This window comes from Paralichthys olivaceus, chromosome 13 (genome assembly GCF_024713975.1).
Source record: "Paralichthys olivaceus isolate ysfri-2021 chromosome 13, ASM2471397v2, whole genome shotgun sequence".
NCBI lineage: Eukaryota > Metazoa > Chordata > Actinopteri > Pleuronectiformes > Paralichthyidae > Paralichthys > Paralichthys olivaceus.
In genome coordinates this window covers 21972085-21990201 of record NC_091105.1, presented here as the reverse complement: position 1 = coordinate 21990201, position 18117 = coordinate 21972085, and the positions used below count along the sequence as shown (strand labels likewise).

General features: G+C 43.9%; 1 protein-coding gene across 2 annotated transcripts; it reads left to right on the top strand.

The window, feature by feature from the left end:
• The first annotated feature begins 629 nt into the window (after window positions 1-629).
• Window positions 630-8119, top strand: gdf6a (growth differentiation factor 6a). 2 transcript variants are annotated; one of them, XM_020091064.2, is made up of 2 exons: window positions 630-1390; window positions 5685-8119. In XM_020091064.2, the coding sequence occupies exons 1-2, from the start codon at window positions 1030-1032 to the stop codon at window positions 6614-6616; spliced, it is 1293 nt and encodes a 430-aa protein (XP_019946623.2). In that variant the 5' UTR covers window positions 630-1029; the 3' UTR covers window positions 6617-8119. The 2 variants fall into 2 exon arrangements, with proteins under 2 accessions (XP_019946623.2, XP_019946621.2); XM_020091062.2 differs by having other exon boundaries at window positions 638-1390; window positions 5622-8119.
• The last annotated feature ends 9998 nt before the right edge of the window (window positions 8120-18117 follow it).

Genomic DNA, 18117 nt, shown 5'->3' with positions numbered 1-18117 from the left:
GTAGTGCTATTTAGAAGGCGTCTGATACTTTCCAACAAGTCCACATCCAGACTATGTTGAAGCTCTGCTGTGTTCACACCTCTAAGGTTGAATTTCAAGGCCAGACCTCTGGCCCCAGTTTACTGAACCACGTTCCCCAGTCTTACGAGTCTCTTCGTCAAAGCGGAATTTAAATGTCATCCACTCCGCCTCTGAAATTCCATCTGTCCTGCTGTCATCGATCACATTTAATTCACTGAAACCTCCACTTTACAGAGTGTGAAATTAAGCTTCCAAATCCATCATGTTGCTTTAGAAATCTATGTCACAACTTTATGACCACCGTGTGTGTGCGGTGTATCTGTGCGTAAAATCTAATCTAATCTGATTTGATGCGTCCTTGGAAGATTTCAGGTCAGTCAAAGACTCTGATAAGGAGCATAACAACTCTTCTGTAGTTCCCCCCCCCCCCCCCGCCCCCCCCCCCCCCGAGACCTGTGGAGAAAGGCACTACTACTTCAACATCAACATCGTAAAGGTAGAGTGAGCAAAATTGACAATAGAGCCCTTTCATTATAATTTTAAAATTTTATTTTAATTAATATCAAAATTAATGCATTGGCATTTATCCGTAAAGTCAACTTCTGTGGATAATGTGGACGAATCAGAAACTGGCTGCTACAAGAAACAACAACAGCAACAATAACGCAACTTCCACATGTCCCCTCATATATCTTCATCCTGCAGTGGCGGTCCGCTGGTTCGAGTGCGCGTCTTGTTTGCAGGTCTGTGACACGGGATTGTTTGGGGGAGCCGCGCACTGAGCGACCATGTGGGCGTGTTTCTCTCTCGGCCCAACAGTCTCAGAGTCCAGAGCGCAAAACGCACTTCTTCTGGTGCGACCAGAGAGCGCAAAAGTAGCAGCTCTCCGACGCTGAAGGCGCAACACCATCTCCGGCTCCCGGCGGCTTCCCCCGAATCCAACTTCACCGAGCAGAAGGGACGAGAAAGAAGAGTTTCCCCCAATATCTCCCGCTCACTCTTCCAGCCATGGACGCATCTCGAGTGGTAACGCTATATTTGGGCCTGCTCCTTGTTTTCCTTGGGAATATACCGTGTTTCCAATCTGCTGCGATCCTCTCTCCCTCTGCGCCGAGGAGGAACAGGGGAGCGAGGATCCTTCATCAGGACGGACAGAGGTCATCCAAATTCTTAAAAGACATCTTCGCGTCGTCGCATCCTGTCGTGGAGCTCCACAAAGAAGACCCAAAGGACTCTATTGTGCCGCATGAATACATGCTCTCCATATACAGGACATACTCGGCTGCAGAGAAGCTCGGACTAAACGCAAGCTTTTTCCGCTCCTCGAAATCTGCCAACACCATAACAAGTTTTGTGGACAGAGGAACAGGTTGGTTACGGTCCACTGCTTCACCTCCATCAGCTCAGTCTTGCACACTTCTGTAGCACAGTTCTTCCCCTCATCTGACTGATCAAGTATCTTCCTCTTAGATATTGTTAGAAATGCTCACAGACAAGAGTGACGCGTAAAAACTGCAACAGAGCTGTAAGATCGCAGCGGCTACTTTTACGCACGCTTTAAATCTTTAAAAATAAATATGCAAACGCACTTTTACGAGCACAAAACATCAATAAATCATATAACAGAAGTGGTGATAGCTGAATTTGGGATGCTGCTGGGTTAGCTGTGAGCAACCGTTCAGGTTTCACTGGGATCTGTTTGCCGCACCGTCGCTGGGTCATGTAATCTTTCTCCGAATAAGTTATATTACGCTTAAATTAACCTCCGTGTAACACGACAGTAAAACACTAATTGAGGCTCTCTCTACATGAATCCTTTAAATCTGCTCAGGCTGCAGCATGATGTGCACCCAAACTCCACGTGAATGGGGAGGAACATAAAGCACTTGCTGCTAATTTCCTTCTTTTTTTCATTTGTCGCTCAACTCAAACACTGAAATAAGCCATTGCATTTTTAAAAAACATAAAACAGAGTTAAATGCCAGGTCCGACACTCCGTTCAATATTTTGCTGTTGTGGTGCCCAGTGTATCCAGCCTGGGCTGACAAAGGGAGCTGTGGGGGCCATGGGGCAGAGCTGCTCGGTGTGAGAAGCAGGTGTTTGGGTCAGTTAACATGTGTAACCAGGCGGTTTGACCGGCCTCCGAGGACAAACACAATCTAATAAACACAAACACGTTCGGCACACACAGAGGGACACAAGCCGAGTTAATCTTTGCAGGAGAAATAAAAGCTATCTTTGTTTGCGTCCCCTCCTGTCTCAAACACTCCGAGTCTCGACGCTCGGACGCATGAGTGCCCGCTGCAAAAAGTGCCCATGGAGTTGTTTAGTCCTGAGTGAGGCTGGAGGGAACCTGCTGTTATAGGCCCATGATTCTAGAGATGCAGCCTCACACCTCCAGCGCACATCAGCCATTTCCCCAAAGGTGTATATTTAATAAAGTGCAATTTAAGAAAAATCATAATCTTAGCTTTGCTGAAAACAACCCATGTGACCTTCCCTCACATTTACTCGCTTTCCGCCAAAAAAGAAAGAGTTTAAAAAAAGAGTGCTTCATCTGTGCGGCCATTTCTTGCAGTGTGAACTGATCCGATTGGAAAAACGCCTCACTCTCTCCTGTGATTTTGATGTGATGTGTCACAGGCTCTGACCCCGAGCTGGACCCTCTGAGAGCTGCTTGGCATCGAACGGCTGATTGGAGTATTTGAACTCGGTGATCTAATTGAGTGTTCATGTCATAACATATCAAACACTGTCTATTCTCCCATAATGGCCCGACCCGGCCACGATGGGCACATCACAACGGAGGGATACAAAAAATATATAAGAGCACTCCCTCTGCTGTGAAGTGGTTCACCAGACCAATTATTATTATTATTATTAGCATTATATGTTTATTATTATTATTATTACTGCGAATTAGCCCTTTGCGACCTCCACTTTAATTGTGGACAATTCTTTTTATTCCCGTTGTCCCATCAGCTCAAGCGCCTTCGCTTTCTCTCGGGATTCCTCTGAGCATCCCCTTAGTGTTAAACTGCATTAACCTGCTGAATGAGCCTCAGCTGGGAGTTTTCCTATAATTCAAGTCGCCTCCGTCAGGAAAGAAATACACACAGGGGTGGCAACATTTGATGCGCAAAGCCACAGGTTTTGCGTCTTTTTACGCACGGCTCCCCCGCGCAGAGACACGATTCACTGAGAGCATCTACGTGATCTACGGCTTCATTGTGCTTTCACACGTTTGGAGGTGAATGAAATTTGCTTATAAAACGAGGCGGGGTGTTTCCTGTTGGTCAAAAAAAGCGAGATCAGAAAAAAAGAATAACCCGAATTCGAAAATTACTTTTGGCACTTGGGTTTACTCATTAAAGCGCAGATGGTGAAGCTCTCTCTCTCCCTCTCTCTCTCCCTTTCTCCCTGCGTGTGTGTGTCTCTCCCCCTCCTCTAAACAGAGGCATGGATGACAAAAACATGTCTTGCGTTTCTTCAAACACAACCAACAAGGTCAAACCAAAGTGCACAGGATGCTTCTTTATTAACCAGGCAATAAAAAAATAAAAGTTCACCGTGTTCTCCACCAATTATCCGCTGTGGAGCATCGCAGCGTAATGGAAAAAAGGACCTTTACATAATAATGAAATTAAGAAGAACTTTGTACATTTTTAACTGTCAACACGGATCGTGTCTCGCGGTAATAATCCACAGTGTGCTCGCTCCGTGCAGGCGCACTTGAGGGGAATGTTGTCGTTGGCAAGATGAGGTGAAATATAAGAGGGGAAGTGCTTTAATGAGGAAGATGGGAATTGAGAACTGTTAATTATTTGGTGAACTTGTATTCGATTTGTTTGAGGTCTTAAAAAAAAGAAACCTAATGTGGACCATACGCGGAAAGTTTCTAAAACGAGCACAAGGTTTCACTCTGCTTTTACTGTTGGACTCGACAGGGTTCACGGAGGGAAGAGACGCCAAATATATATCCTCAGGACTTTTTACAGGTTTTTACAAGTCATATAACAGCGATGATTACAGACAGACATGTCACTTTTAATGACAAATAAATGGAAAGAAATAATCAGACGGAAATAGAGACAATCAACCGAGACAATGTGCTTTTATTTTTTAAAGAAACACTAAAAACCATACATGACAATAAGCAATTAAATTAAGTTTAAAAGATTCAAACCCTTATTATTTTGAACAAGTATTGATTTTTCACATTTATGGGAAAATACTTTATTGTTCCTAACGCAAATATCATTCTCTCTTAATTTTTCACGAATTAAATGTACTTTTCTTGTTAAAATGTGCATTTACTCATACTACTGACGGTAGCTTTGAGGAATAGTTTCAAAAAAGGGGAAAACCACAAAAATCTAAAGAAAAATATGACCCTTGTTTCCAGACTTATTATGTTTTGTTCTTGAAAAAAATAATCAATTTTTAGGCTTTTTTACGCAATAAAGGAACAAAGAAACCAAATAGCATCCAAACTTTAAAATAAATAGTACATAATTGCATTAATTCGTGATTAAGCTGAACATAAATCATTCTACTCTGTGTTAAAGCCTGTGTGACTGACGCTTTCTCGTGCATTGTCTCCTAGCGTTATATTCCAGCCTCACTGGTTCGCCTTGGTGAAATCTGTGCAGGCCTCCTGGCTCTCCACCAGGGAATAATGCATTAATTGTGTATTGTTCAGTTGAGAGTACAGTGCCTCTCCTCTGTTGTGTTGTTTCTTTTTTTAAATCTCAGTGCCTTACTACTCTGTTTCTCAAAAAAAAGAAAAAGAAAAGTAACCACATCTCTGCTGCTGAGATTTAAGACTTAGTGAGGCCGCAGAGGAGGAAAAAGTTGACTTCCACTCTGCCAAAGTGGTGGAAATTAAGAATCAATCTGTCAGCAAGTAAAATGAAAGCAGGGCTCTTTTCATTAAAACACGCTGGATTTGATTAAAAGTGGCGTGGAATTAAAATATCGCCATGGATTTATTGGATTATTGTTGCCGCAGTGTCAAAAAGCCTCTGACCATGTGACAGATGGGTAAAAGATACAAGTGTGCGAGAGTATATCATTATCGTACGAGTTTGTTTGCTTTGGTCATGAAAGGAATTCAAGTTATTTTTGTGCAAAAAAATATAGATTGCAGGAGATTTTATGGAGGAAGCCTTGACGCAGGGTTTTGTAAAAAGGAACCCTCATTATTGCTGTTGTTGTAAAAGAATGAATTGTGTTAGAGTGGAAACCAATCAAAGGGAATAAGGGGGAAGGAAAGGGGTCATCATGGGTTCATAAGGTGGGATAACCAACAAAGTCTCACCAGCAGTAAATCTGGTGCTAACTTTCTTTTTTTTTCATTCTCATCCAAACCGAGGGACTTGTCAGCTGCGGTTTGTTTCAGGCAGGTTCAGGGTGGACATTTGAAAAACAAGAAAGAGAGGAAGAGAGGAAGAGAGAGAGAGGGGGGGGCTGGGGGGAAGGCCTCTGTGGGAGAATGTGAGCCCCCCCCCACCTCTCTCCTCCTCCTCCCTCCATCCCTCTGAACACTGTACACCCTAAGTGAATCTGACTGCAATTATTTCTTTCTTTTATCCTTGCAGACGATCTTTTGCACTCTCCTCTGCGAAGACAAAAGTATCTGTTTGATGTCTCAACCCTTTCAGACCAAGAGGAGCTGGTCGGGGCGGAATTAAGGATATTCAGGAGGGCGCCCGGGGAATTGCAGGCCTCCCTGCAGACGACCGGCCTCTACGACGTCCAGGTCTACCCCTGCCGCTCGGACAGGCTGCTGGACTCCCGGTCCCTGGACCCGCTCGACTCCACCAAAGCCGGCTGGGAGGTTTTGGACGTGTGGGAAACGTTTAAAGCGCACCAGCATCATTATCACCACCCTCATCATCATCCCCACCACCACCACCATCATCATCATCATCACCAGCAGGGGAACCAGCTCTGCCTCCAGCTCAGGGTCACTCTCAGCAAATCCGACACCGAGGTGGACCTGAGGCAGCTGGGGCTGGACAGGAGCAGCCGGTCCCAGCAGGAGAAGGCCATCCTCGTGGCCTACACTCGCTCCAAGAAGAGGGAGAACCTGTTCAACGAGATGAAGGAGAAGATCAAGTCGCGGAGGTCGGTGGGCGAAAAGGACGAGGCGGCGGCGGTGAGGGCCGCAGAGGAGGAGGGGGCGCCGCCGAGAGGCGTCAGAGGAGAGGGGCCCCGGCGTCGGCGCAGGACCGCGCTGAGCAGCCGGCACGGGAAGAGGCACGGGAAGAAGTCGAAATCCCGCTGCAGCAAAAAGGCGCTGCACGTGAATTTCAAGGAGCTGGGCTGGGACGACTGGATCATCGCGCCCCTGGATTACGAGGCGTACCACTGCGAGGGGGTGTGCGACTTCCCGCTCCGGTCACACCTGGAGCCCACCAACCACGCCATCATACAGACGCTCATGAACTCCATGGACCCCAACAGCACCCCGCCCAGCTGCTGCGTCCCCACCAAACTCAGCCCCATCAGCATCCTGTACATAGACTCTGGCAACAACGTGGTGTACAAACAGTACGAGGACATGGTGGTGGAGCAGTGCGGGTGCAGGTAGCGGCCGTTATTTAGTTTGAACTTTAAAAAGACAGAGAAAAGATATGTCTCGAGGGGTCCCAAGTTGAAGATGTAAAGTCCTCACTGCAGGTCTGGAATGCTTTGACGCATGACGCGCCTTTGTCTTTTATCCAAAAGGGATGCGCACAAGAGGCGAATATCTGCTATTTATTCAGACGCAGTAACAGCCACATTAATTCACACTCTCTGCCTTAAAAAAAAAGTGTTCCGCACATACAGTGCACTCCCATCCACGCAAACTGAGTTATCACGCATCAAACAGGCTTTTGTTTTCCCAGAGCGAGACGTGTCCATGTGGCACAGGGACTGGGAACATGGTGTGTGATGTGACTGAAGGCGGGATGGGAGCCCATTGAGTCCGACCGTGCTGCACCTGTTCGTGCCGAGGCCAGAGGACAGTGGGCTTTGCCTGTCAGCGCTTTGTTGCAGCTCTGCCGTGTGATCCCGCCTGCCAGGCCGGATTCCTTTGGGTATGTGCATCCAGCAGGCTGTAATTACCAGTGTCCAGCTGGAGTCAGCCATTACGGACCCGCGCAACAAGTGCCTGTTCTCCAAATAAATGAATAAATAAGAGAATAAAAAAAAGTTAAATAATAAAGATATAAATAAAGGGGGTGAATGTCTAATCTACAACACGCACATACATACATAAACACACACACACACACACACACACACACACACACACACTGGTCTGATGAGAGGTGGTGATGCCTTCAAGAGATTTTTTTTTTGGCCTTATACTGGAGACCCGTTTGGAGGCGCTTGGAGATGTCGTGCGCCTTTTTGCGCACAGAGAAGGACACAAAACCAGACTTGTGCCTGAGTGGGGCCCTATTGTAAAAAAAAAAGAAAGGAAGGAAGAAAAAAGAACGAATGAAAGAAATAACTCAAAATTACTGAGGCGAACTTTTTGCTCAAAAGTCTGCATCTTTACGCAATGCACTTCCACAACTGACTGCGCCAAGGACACGCGGTCAGCGAGAAAGTTTGTCCTCTCCGATGACGAAGATATGAAAAAAACAGAGACTCACAAACGAGACGATATTTAAATGCACATTAGCTTTGAATGCACTGCTGTTCATTATTATTTTTTTGAGCTGTAAATATTTGTACAGTGGAAAACTTTACAAAGTGCAACGAATGGAGAAATGAGAAAACGGCATTTCTTTGTAAATATACAAAATGCACTCAAATCGGTATAATTTCTATTCTATAATTATTTTATTATTTGTGATGTACAGAGTTTCATGATAATCATATATTTCTTACATTGATAAGAGTAATTTAAGGTGTATTCGTTTTTTTGCAGAGGGTGGAAAATACCATAATTAATGTCTACCTCATAATTACATATAGGATCTGAGTTTTGAGGTGCATTCAGTTAGAGTGTAAAGAGCTTTTACAATGATATATAAGATCATTTATATACCTATATAATATTCCACACCATTACTGTACAAATAAAATTCAAAACAAAGTGCACCAGCCTGGAACTTCTGATGATTATTTTTGTTATCATTGTTTTCAAGAGCATGTGATTTCTCTAAAAAAACATAAAAATCTAATGGAACCTTTGTATGGCGTTTCTTTATGACTGAAATAAGAAGCTCATGATTTTTTTTATTTTCATTCATAGTTTAATTATAGAAAAAAAGTGATCCAATTAGTTTAGCCTGAATCACTACAAATCACTCAAAATAAAATATTTTCCCCTTGATCTTAAAGGTCCAGTGTGTAAGATGAGGTGAAAGTAAATCTAATGGCAGAAATCCAACATAAAATAACCCTAGTGGTGTTCTCACTAGTGTGGAATCATCTAAATTGTATGCATTGTCGTTGCCTTTACCCCTTTATATTTAAATACTATATTTACATCAGGAGAGGGTCCTCTCCATGGAGGCCGCCATGTTTTTCACAGTAGTCCAAACTGGACAAACCAAACACCTTTTGAGTTTTTAAGACAGCTGAAGGCTACCACAGGTTCTCTTTCCTGTTTGGAAGGGGAGGGAGAGGTGAGAGGTATTCAGCTGCAGCATGCCACCTTACCACAGGATGTCACTTACTTCTACACACTGAACCTTTAAGTTACATGTACAGAAATTACACCCATAACACCCACAGATAACACATGGCCTGTTGGTTTAAGATGATATGGAATGAAGAAAAAAAATAAGGACAAATAGGCAACTATATTGTGACGATAACAGACTGTATTTAAAGTGACCTTCTAAACTAAAACGTGTTTTTATGTAGAATATACAGTGCAAATGGAGCTCATATGCCTTTGCCTTCAGGTATTCAAGCTAATCTGTTAGCTCTCCCTCTATATAAACAGTCTCTCATCATATAGACAACACATGTCACTATCAGGTGACTGGCCTGCTCAGGACTGCACCACTAAAAACCTTCTAAACATATGGTGACCATCCAAGCAGGAGGAACTCCACCGTCTGACTGTCACTGATATGGCACTGAATGTACGAACCCCAGCTATTTCCCAATGAATTAGCCTCGCCTGGGTCAAGTTTACTTAACACTTTAATGTTTCCCAATCTGTGGATGAAGAAAAGAAGAAGTTTGAAAGAAGGGATTGCTTCCATATAGGCTATCGACCTTGGCCTGGAAACAATTAGGAAATTGCTTTGAAATGTTATATGTTGTCCAGGCTCTTGTACAGTATCATGTCACTCCCCACATGTTTGCTAGGGGGAAACAGAGGATGCTAAGTGCACTCTTTAGCAGTCACAGCAAATGACTGACACAACAACTATTCCCCTGAGTATAACCAAATGGCCCTCCAGGCTATACGTCTGGAACACCATCGCTGGGGTGCTACTATACGAGCTGTGCTATATCCTGCTCACAAGTGCAACTTGGGAGATACTGTGCAACCACCCCGAGTCTCTTTTCAGTGCCAGAGATGAGGGCTTTGCAGCTGATTACGGATTAGAAAAGCGAGTGAACGGTAACTCGTGAGATAAAGCTTTACTTTTTGATTTATATTTATTTGACAAGTTCCCCCGGTCTGGTGGGCACAGGCCTAGAGGTGAGACTGACTGTTAAGGGAACAGTTAAACGGTGATGAAAGGGAAAGGAATGCTTTGTTTACCCGCTCCAATCCCTCATTCTTAAGTTAAATGTTCCAATAAACTTCTTCATCACAACCACCTTATTGTCCCTCCACTCCACACCGAGGCAGACAGACCACGAGAGAAAAAAAACCGAGTTGTGTTTATTTGAAACTTGGTCCCAATATATTAGTCTAAGCAAACTGAAAATGGCAAAGAGACGGGTCCTTTTCATCAGAAATGTGGAGAATGTATAACACAAATAGTCTTGACACCCCACATCTGTGTGTGGAGGCTCCTCTTTAGAGATTTGAAAAGGCTGAAAAAGTGAAGATCTACAACATGATTCTGTGAGTGGAAAGCCCGGGAGCGTCTCCAAGATAAAAAAAACAAAAACTCTTGACTTGCATGGAGACATAAATGTTCCTCATACTTAACCTCTCTGTTATCGCCGGTGTCCTCATCAGTGACAGGAAAGGCATAAATTACACTGATCTTTCAGACAGCAGAGACTTCTGAGAAAGCAGAAATTTGTTACAGAGCATTAGAAAATGTATCTTGAGGACTTAGATCTCGTGCTTTGAGCTGTTGAATGGATGCAATTTAAACGTAGAGAGGGGAAGAGAAAAACGGGGAGGCCTGGTCACTGCCAAGGTCTGACTTTTAAACTGCGAGCCTTTACTGATAAAATCCAGCAAGAACTTATTATCCATTTGTCAATGAGCATTTCTCGGCTCACAGATTTTGTTTTGCCTCTAGAGGGGTTCCCACCTTCTCTGGTTTCTTTGAGTTCCCACCGTTATGCATTGCAGATATTGTGATCCCCTCCACAATAAAGCTTGACACCTTTCTGCAGCCAAGAACACGAGCCAGGGCAAGGTGGTGCTTCTCAACGCTGAAGCAGACACAGAGTAGAAACACTTGTCCGGAATATAAAGCATGCAATGACTGCATTTGCATGTAACGTTATACAGAGAGTGTGTGTCGCTGTATGTATTTGTGCGTCTGTGAGTGTGTTATCAGTGGACAGAAGGGCAGCAGTGCACACAGATGGACAGATGAGTGGTGCAGGAGAGCAGCAGATGCCTGAAGTGACCCCTACTGCTGCCTTTCATTGAACCACTGGCTTCAACACAAAGGCAGGGGCGGCCCCAAACATTAAATACACTTGCTTGTGCCTTAATGCCAGAGGTCACTACTTTTTTCTCTTCACCCCTGGAATTCATTTGCTTGAAGTCTGTCATGGAAAGGACAAAAAGGAGAATGTTTTTAAAATCATTGGCCAAACGAGAAGTAATATTTGTAAAAACCGGAGTTTCACTTGGTGCTGATGCACAGACTGATAATAAACCTAAGACAGAGCAGAGGTAGCGTAACAAAAGAGCAGGGTGTTTTTCTCTGAGGGGGCATCTGCCTGTCGATTCCCCTGCTTCTTCCTCTGTGGCCCGACAGGGAGCCATCCCTCCCTCCTGTCAGACCATACGGTAACAGGAGGACAGAAGACACCTCCACTTCACCACAGATAACCTGCTAATTGCATTAAACTCTCTCCCAAATGCACTTTTGAAATGTGAGGATGATTGGCTTATTCCAACGGCGGTAGAAAACACGCCCCAGAAAATCATTCACGGTTTTTGTATCTTAGAAACATGGAAGAGATTTGGCTTTAGCAAAAACTAAAGTCAACTTCATATATCTGCTCGGGAATACCTGTCCAGAGAAGCCCGTTTTTCTTCTGTTTATTTTCTAAAGGAATGTCTGAGGGTGCCCTTTCACCCCCTCCTCATCCATTTACTGCCCCTGGTCTATGTTACAGACGGTGACCCGGGTCCTCGCCATCCCTGATTAACAAGCACACCTTCAGATTCTCCTGCAAACCTCTGCACAAAGAAGGAACGTCTTTTTTGTGTTCTTGCAGTCCATCGTTTTTTGTTTTTTGAGTGTATCTGTGTGTTTGTGCGAGGGTCTGAATGAGCTCGAGTCAAAAGTAAATTTACTCAGTTAACTCTGACAATGCTCATGTTTGGGAGCAAGGCAAGGACATGACCTCACTGCCAATTCACATCCGCCGCGGCTTGTGGGGAGGAGAGGGAGGGTCGTTGACCAATTGTGGCCGGACAATGGCATTCACTGGTCTGGACAGTTGCCTCGCTGAAGGACAAATTAGGTCTTAAATTCATGCTTTGACTCGTAATGTCAAAGGAAAAGACAGGAATTAGACTGCAAAGCTGCTCGAGAGTAGACTGGAAAACTTCAGAGCACAATTTCTTCTCTCCTCATCCATGCTCAATCAATGTCCATTAACTTTTTCTCTCCTCTACACAAGACACACACGAATTAAAAAAAAACCTGGGTGGTAAAAGTGGAGGTTTTGGTTCTGCATTGTAAAACGAGACATGTAGGCAAACAAACATGGGTCAGGGGCAATGAGGCAGCAAGACAAGGATCTGACTTTGGAGGAGGGGGGGTGGTGGTAGGTTGAGGGAGGAGGGTGGCGGGGTGCAGGAGGACTTGATGGACAACTCCACAACTCGGCAGAGGCAGAGCTTTCACTTAAAAATGGTGCCTGGCCTATCTCAAAAGGTCAGAGCCCAGAACACTAACACACTACATTAATCATGAGAGGCTGCGGCCTACCTGTCTAGCGTTTCAGCCGTGCCGTACAGTTAACCTCAATTATGCTTGATTACGAGGTGTGGAAGACGCAGCGCTCGGGCCGGGCCGTGCAAAAGATCAGGCATCAATAATGCAGTTTCAGATCAGATGTGCCGGTCTGTCACTGTGTGGGATTGACAGAACGGTTTCTCTAGGAACAGGGTCCAGGGTGAATGAACAGGTAATGATGGGAGTTCTTTGTCATATTGTTCACTCAAGGTCTTCACATATGTGGTCCTGAGCCGAGAGGAGGCACAAACATATGCACACGCACAGACATACTGCATACATGTGAGACGCAAATGCATACACCAAAGCATTGTGTGGTGTACCAAAGAGAGCTAAAGGCTTTATGCCGTCCCAGCCCCCGTCTTGGTAATTGCCCCATTATGTGTTGGTGGTAGATGGAGCCATTACAGATGTTTTATGATGGGGCCATTTTCATTTTGTCTTCCCAATGAGGGATGGATTTATGGTGCAAGGCAGTCTTGCGTTCAGGGGTAAAAACCCCTCACCACAGCATTCCCTAATACACAAACACACACACACACACTTGCTAGCGTTTGCACACACCAAATCAGAAATACATATAAATTCACTGCATTATCTTTGTTTTTATGGCTGTCGTAACTTAGAGTCTGACCTGCCTTTGGTTCACCCAGCTCTCTGCTGTGCCCAAGGCTGCGAGTGAGGCTGTTGGCAGCAACTTATGAGATGAATAAATGTTTGATGGCCCCGTGGAACAAGGCACACTTCCAGGCCAGTCGTCAGTCCGTTCCCCAGGGGTGGGGTGGGGTGGTGGGTTTGGAGGGAGGTTTCTAGGGGAGACCTCCTCGAAGACTCCCTGGTCCCTAGGGAAGCAGCAGGCCTCGAGTTAAACCAAGTCTGACACTTTCTCACCAAATGTTATCCTACTAAAAGGAACCATCATAAAGGGCAAAGCAAACAGCAGTTAGCTTTTCAGAATTAATCTCTTTTAGCTCACAGTGAAGTGTTTGAAGTGCTGAAGACTCTTTGGCTGTGTGGTTTCTTTCCAGAGGCTGTTTTGGTGTCGTTCCCCAGAGTTCTCGTTTGGAAATCAAATCTTCAGCTCACTTGCTTTTATGCCAAGAAAAATAATGGTCATAAATTGGTGCCTGAATAGTAAGTCTAATTACAGGGCCGCAGACTGAAAATGTACCCCGAAACTCACAGCTACAGTTATTAAGGTTAACAATAGGGACACTGGGGTAACGTTCGCAAAGCATCAAAGGGCTAACCTTATTTTATGAGTCGTTAAAGTGGCGCAGGGAGACTGAAATTGGAGTAGGTCCTTGTCCGTGTCAGAAATAGCTGTCCTTTCGTGCACAAACTGTGGAAAGTTGTCAGGTACAAGTCTTTTAACAAACAAGGTCAACAGAGGAACACTCATTATTAATCATTTACCAGAGTCGCACAAAGAGAGGGAGAGAGACTAGATAGCCCAGAGGACCCAGGGGTTTGTGACCGAGACCTCATCGTGTTACACACACCGGCCTCTGTGATATTTCTGACACCTCGCTCCTATCAACCCTACCTGCTTGCCGTTGATTGATTTTCTCATTGTGCTATTCACCTCAGACAGCACACCCCTGCTTTCTTGTTCCTGAACTCGAAGCAGCTCGACTTCACTGATCATTTTGAATCCAAACAGCAAAGTTTCTACTGCAGCTGTTTGAACTCCATCAGTAAACCTGGTTTCGAAAAGTCTGTGCATAGATGTTTGGTTGAATAATGATGTATCGCTGACCATGTCTAAGGTTAGATTCTGTCAATTCTCTCAAATGCTGCTCTTTATTCACTGCAACATAAATTGTCCCGCTCTGGCATGAGGAATGGAGTGAGGTTTGTTTGACCAGATGTAACTTTATCAGGGACTCTCTCTCTCTCTCTACCGCTGCTATTCTAACATCTCTTAGCTCAGGCACAAAAAAAGTGAACTCTCACACAATATTTCTGTTTGCCGTAGTCTGACCTCTTTGTGAACTGCGGTAAAGTGAAAGGCACTTTCAGCCAGGGGGAATCGGATGGCTGTAACCATATGCCTTTCAACTGATACAAAGGTGGGAAAGGGGGAGGCCAGGGGTGTGTGTGTGTGTGTGTGTGTGTGTGTGTGCCAGAAGGATGTGTGGATGGGTTGGTGTGTGAGTGTGGGGGGGTGTTGCATGCTAGGGTGAAAAGGAAAGTGCCGTGCTGCATCTTTTTGTGTTGGTAAAGTGGTGGCAGTTTAGGGTCGGGGGGGGGTTGGGAGAAGAGAAGGGGGGGGGGTGCTCTTGGCTGGATGCAGTGCTGAACTCAAGGCAGAGTCCGGCCAACTGACTGTTGAGATGGAGCCCTCTTATGGATGAGTGCAATAAGTAAACAGCATTCCTCTCCCCCTGTCTGACCCTCTCTGTCTCTCTATTTCGGTCTTTCTTTTCTCGTCTGTCTTATAGTCTGTGTGAACTAGTAAAACACTTTGCCTCCTATAGTTTGTTACTGCGGTCTGATGAACTCTAGAGCCACTTTTCATCTGACCTCTATCTGACTATAAGACAGCAGGAGGAAACATTTTAAAAACACAATAGAATTATTTGGTGAAATACTCGGTACCTAGATTTCAAGTTAAAGGGGCCATATGTACGTATTTTTAAACAATCGCAAAATAAACTAAAATTATCAACAGAATGAAAAGAAGGTTAGATGTTACATCAAGGATGTTGTGTTCCAGAGATTTCTACCATAGACTGTACATAAAGATGGATGATACCCAAAAGTAAAGCCAAGTTGTCTCCATCACCACCGGGTTATAAATCTCACCATCTCCAAGTTTTTTTTCAAAGATTAGATAGCTCATATAGCTCTGATGTATGTTCACGTGTACATTTTTTCTGGTAAACTTGGGGTGAATGAATTATTTAATCTCATAACAAACTGAGACTAACATGCAATTGGTCCAGAGCGTGTATTGGCGGGACCTCACTATCACTACTTTCCAGACTCTGGCTCCAATTGATTTCTTGATAGTGGGAGGAAGTGGAGATGCGTCATCCATCTTTATGTACAGTCACCTGATAGGTGTTAAAAGCCAAACTCTCTTTTTGAACCTGAAAAATATCAATTTCTTACCACAGAGTTAAAACTATATATTATATGTAACTATATATACATATATGATTGTGTGAATATATAATATTCTCTTAATATATATCCACTGGCAGTGCATTGCTGTTGGTTTCTCTTTGTTTCTGTTACGTTATTTCATGTTTGCTTTATTTTGCATTGTATGTGCCGGTTAGTAAAAAAGAAAAAAGCTCTCACTATTTATCTCCAAAGATGATGTGGTCACTATACACTGTCAACTTCGTTGTTCATTGAATTGTTTGTTCAAAAACACAGGGATTTCCTAAAAGTCTCTTTAATCTGCAACAAAAAAAGCAAACGCAGTGAGATCTTCTGTTGTTCTCATCTGACTGACGCTAAGTAAGAAATTCAAGTGTCCAACTTGACGTCTGTGTTCTTTTGCTCCACCCCTGCAGCCCACCGGCGAACACGTTGGCGGATCAAGTCAGACACATTCAGTCAAAGTTTACTTCTACTGAAGTTAGCATGCTAACCAGCTACCCCAAATCCTTGTTTTATGCCACTTTGTACCTCAAGAGCTGATAGTGAGTTTCTCCTGAGTCAAGTGTGCCCTCAGTATAAAATTAGAGGATGAAGAAGTAACGCTGCCTAAAGGGTAAGAAACAATGTTCAATGACAAAGAGATAAAAAAAGGAGTGGTTAAGTTCACTGGTTTTGCTTTCCACCATTGGAGGCAGCTCTTGGTGGGTAAAGGAATGATTTAATGTTGAACTCAGGACCGCCAACTAAACAGCTGCTAATGCTGTCTTTACTGACAATAGCAAATATCCAACTTACATAGAGCACCATTCATTTACCATAAAATGTTTACGTTGTTTATGATCAGCTGAATTTGGACTGGAGTTACATCAATGTACTGATGAGAGATAAATAAATCCCTCATCAGAGACTTCCTAGAAAGTTGAAACTCCAGAATCCCTTCGTTTTTGGTTTGAACATACAATGAGAAACTTCAGATGTTAAACAACATGATCAATAAAGTTTTTGTTTACTTCACACAGCATAACTTTAAAAACATTTTAATAAAATGTAAATGTACATGGGTAGTGTGGTAGAAACCAGTAAGCAAACTATGATTGCTGATTCAGCTTAATGATTTAATTTATTGAATGATTTGCAGTCAACCCATTTTAATGAAAATATGAGTCATTTTACAAATTAAGTGGAGAGCCTTTATTGCACTGTACGCATCATCACATAGATGTTGGCATGTGTTAATACACTTATGTTCTTTGTTAATAAAAAAAACGAAAAAGTCTATTAAGCTGATTTCTATGGTCCTCTCTCAAATGTGACAAATGAGCTGAGACCCTCTGAACCCTGCCATCTCCTGTCCTCTGCTGGACCTCTGTGGACTCTGCGCCTACAAGTCCAGCCCTGGCCTCAGTTGAATCAGGCATGGACAAGGCTGAGGTTCAAACTGGAGAGGCTTGGAACCTCTGCTGGTTCTGCTGCCACTACTCTTAAACTCACATCCTCTTATCCCATAAAATGATCTAAAATTGTCTTTAGACAGTGTGCAAAGTACATTTCAACCTCACCTGCATACTGCAGCCAATATATTGACTGTATAGTCACCTAGCTACAGTAGCTAACTAGCATTATTCACATTGCCTTCGTTCTTAAACACGGTTTGCCTCGGTTTGTGCTGAGAACACTATCCATGCCCTCTCATGTCTTTCCACTGACTTCCGTTTATAACTCTCCTTGTGTCCTGTCTGAACATACGCTTAGAATGGCTCAGCTGTATTAACCAAACAATTCAGTTGATGCTGAAAACATACAGTATAATGTACAGCATCTTCCTTAGCTTTCACACACCTTTCCTGTTTCGTCAGCATAACTCAAAGACATATATATTAGTTTAAATCCAGGCTACACAATGAGATAAAGCAAACATTTTGAGATATAAAACTCAAGCACAAATGTCTTATCAGTCTGAAATCATCACCCACTGCAATGGTGATACACATTCACATAAAAATAATTTGCTGCCCTATTACCATACCGTCAGTAATCTCTGTGTATGGTTACAGTAGATATAGGGAGCCAGTGTTCAGTAGGAAAAGAGGACAGACAGGAAGAAGGTTTGTTACAGAAGCAACATTAATCTATTCCTCTCTGTGCTCTTTGAAGAGCAGCAGCAGCTATGACAGGCTAAATGTTTCCAGAGATGTCACATTTCCACAAAATCTAAAAAGGCTCTTGCGAGCACTCATCCTTTCATGTTTGATTGTGTGTTGGAGATCCTATGATAAACAGACGAGGGTGGTGGTTGGAGGGGAAAGGGGGCTGGGTGGAGGGGGTTTTGGGAGTGGGGCTGTGGATGGGAATGTACTCTTATACCGCTTGGCCCGCTTCGCCACCGGATCCAGATGCTTTTGCAAATTACCTCTTTGTCTACATCAGAGGGGTTAGAAACGCAAGTCTAAATTAAGATCCTAGGGTTTCTGCTCAGACTTCTAGGATTGCAGGGTTATTGCACTGAATCTGATTAATCTGGGGCGAACTATTCCACCCACCCCTGTCACTTGTGCACTTATTGGCTCTAAAAATGCATATCCACCCTCGGACAGACACTGAACAGATGCTGCAGGGCTGCTGTGAACCGTAA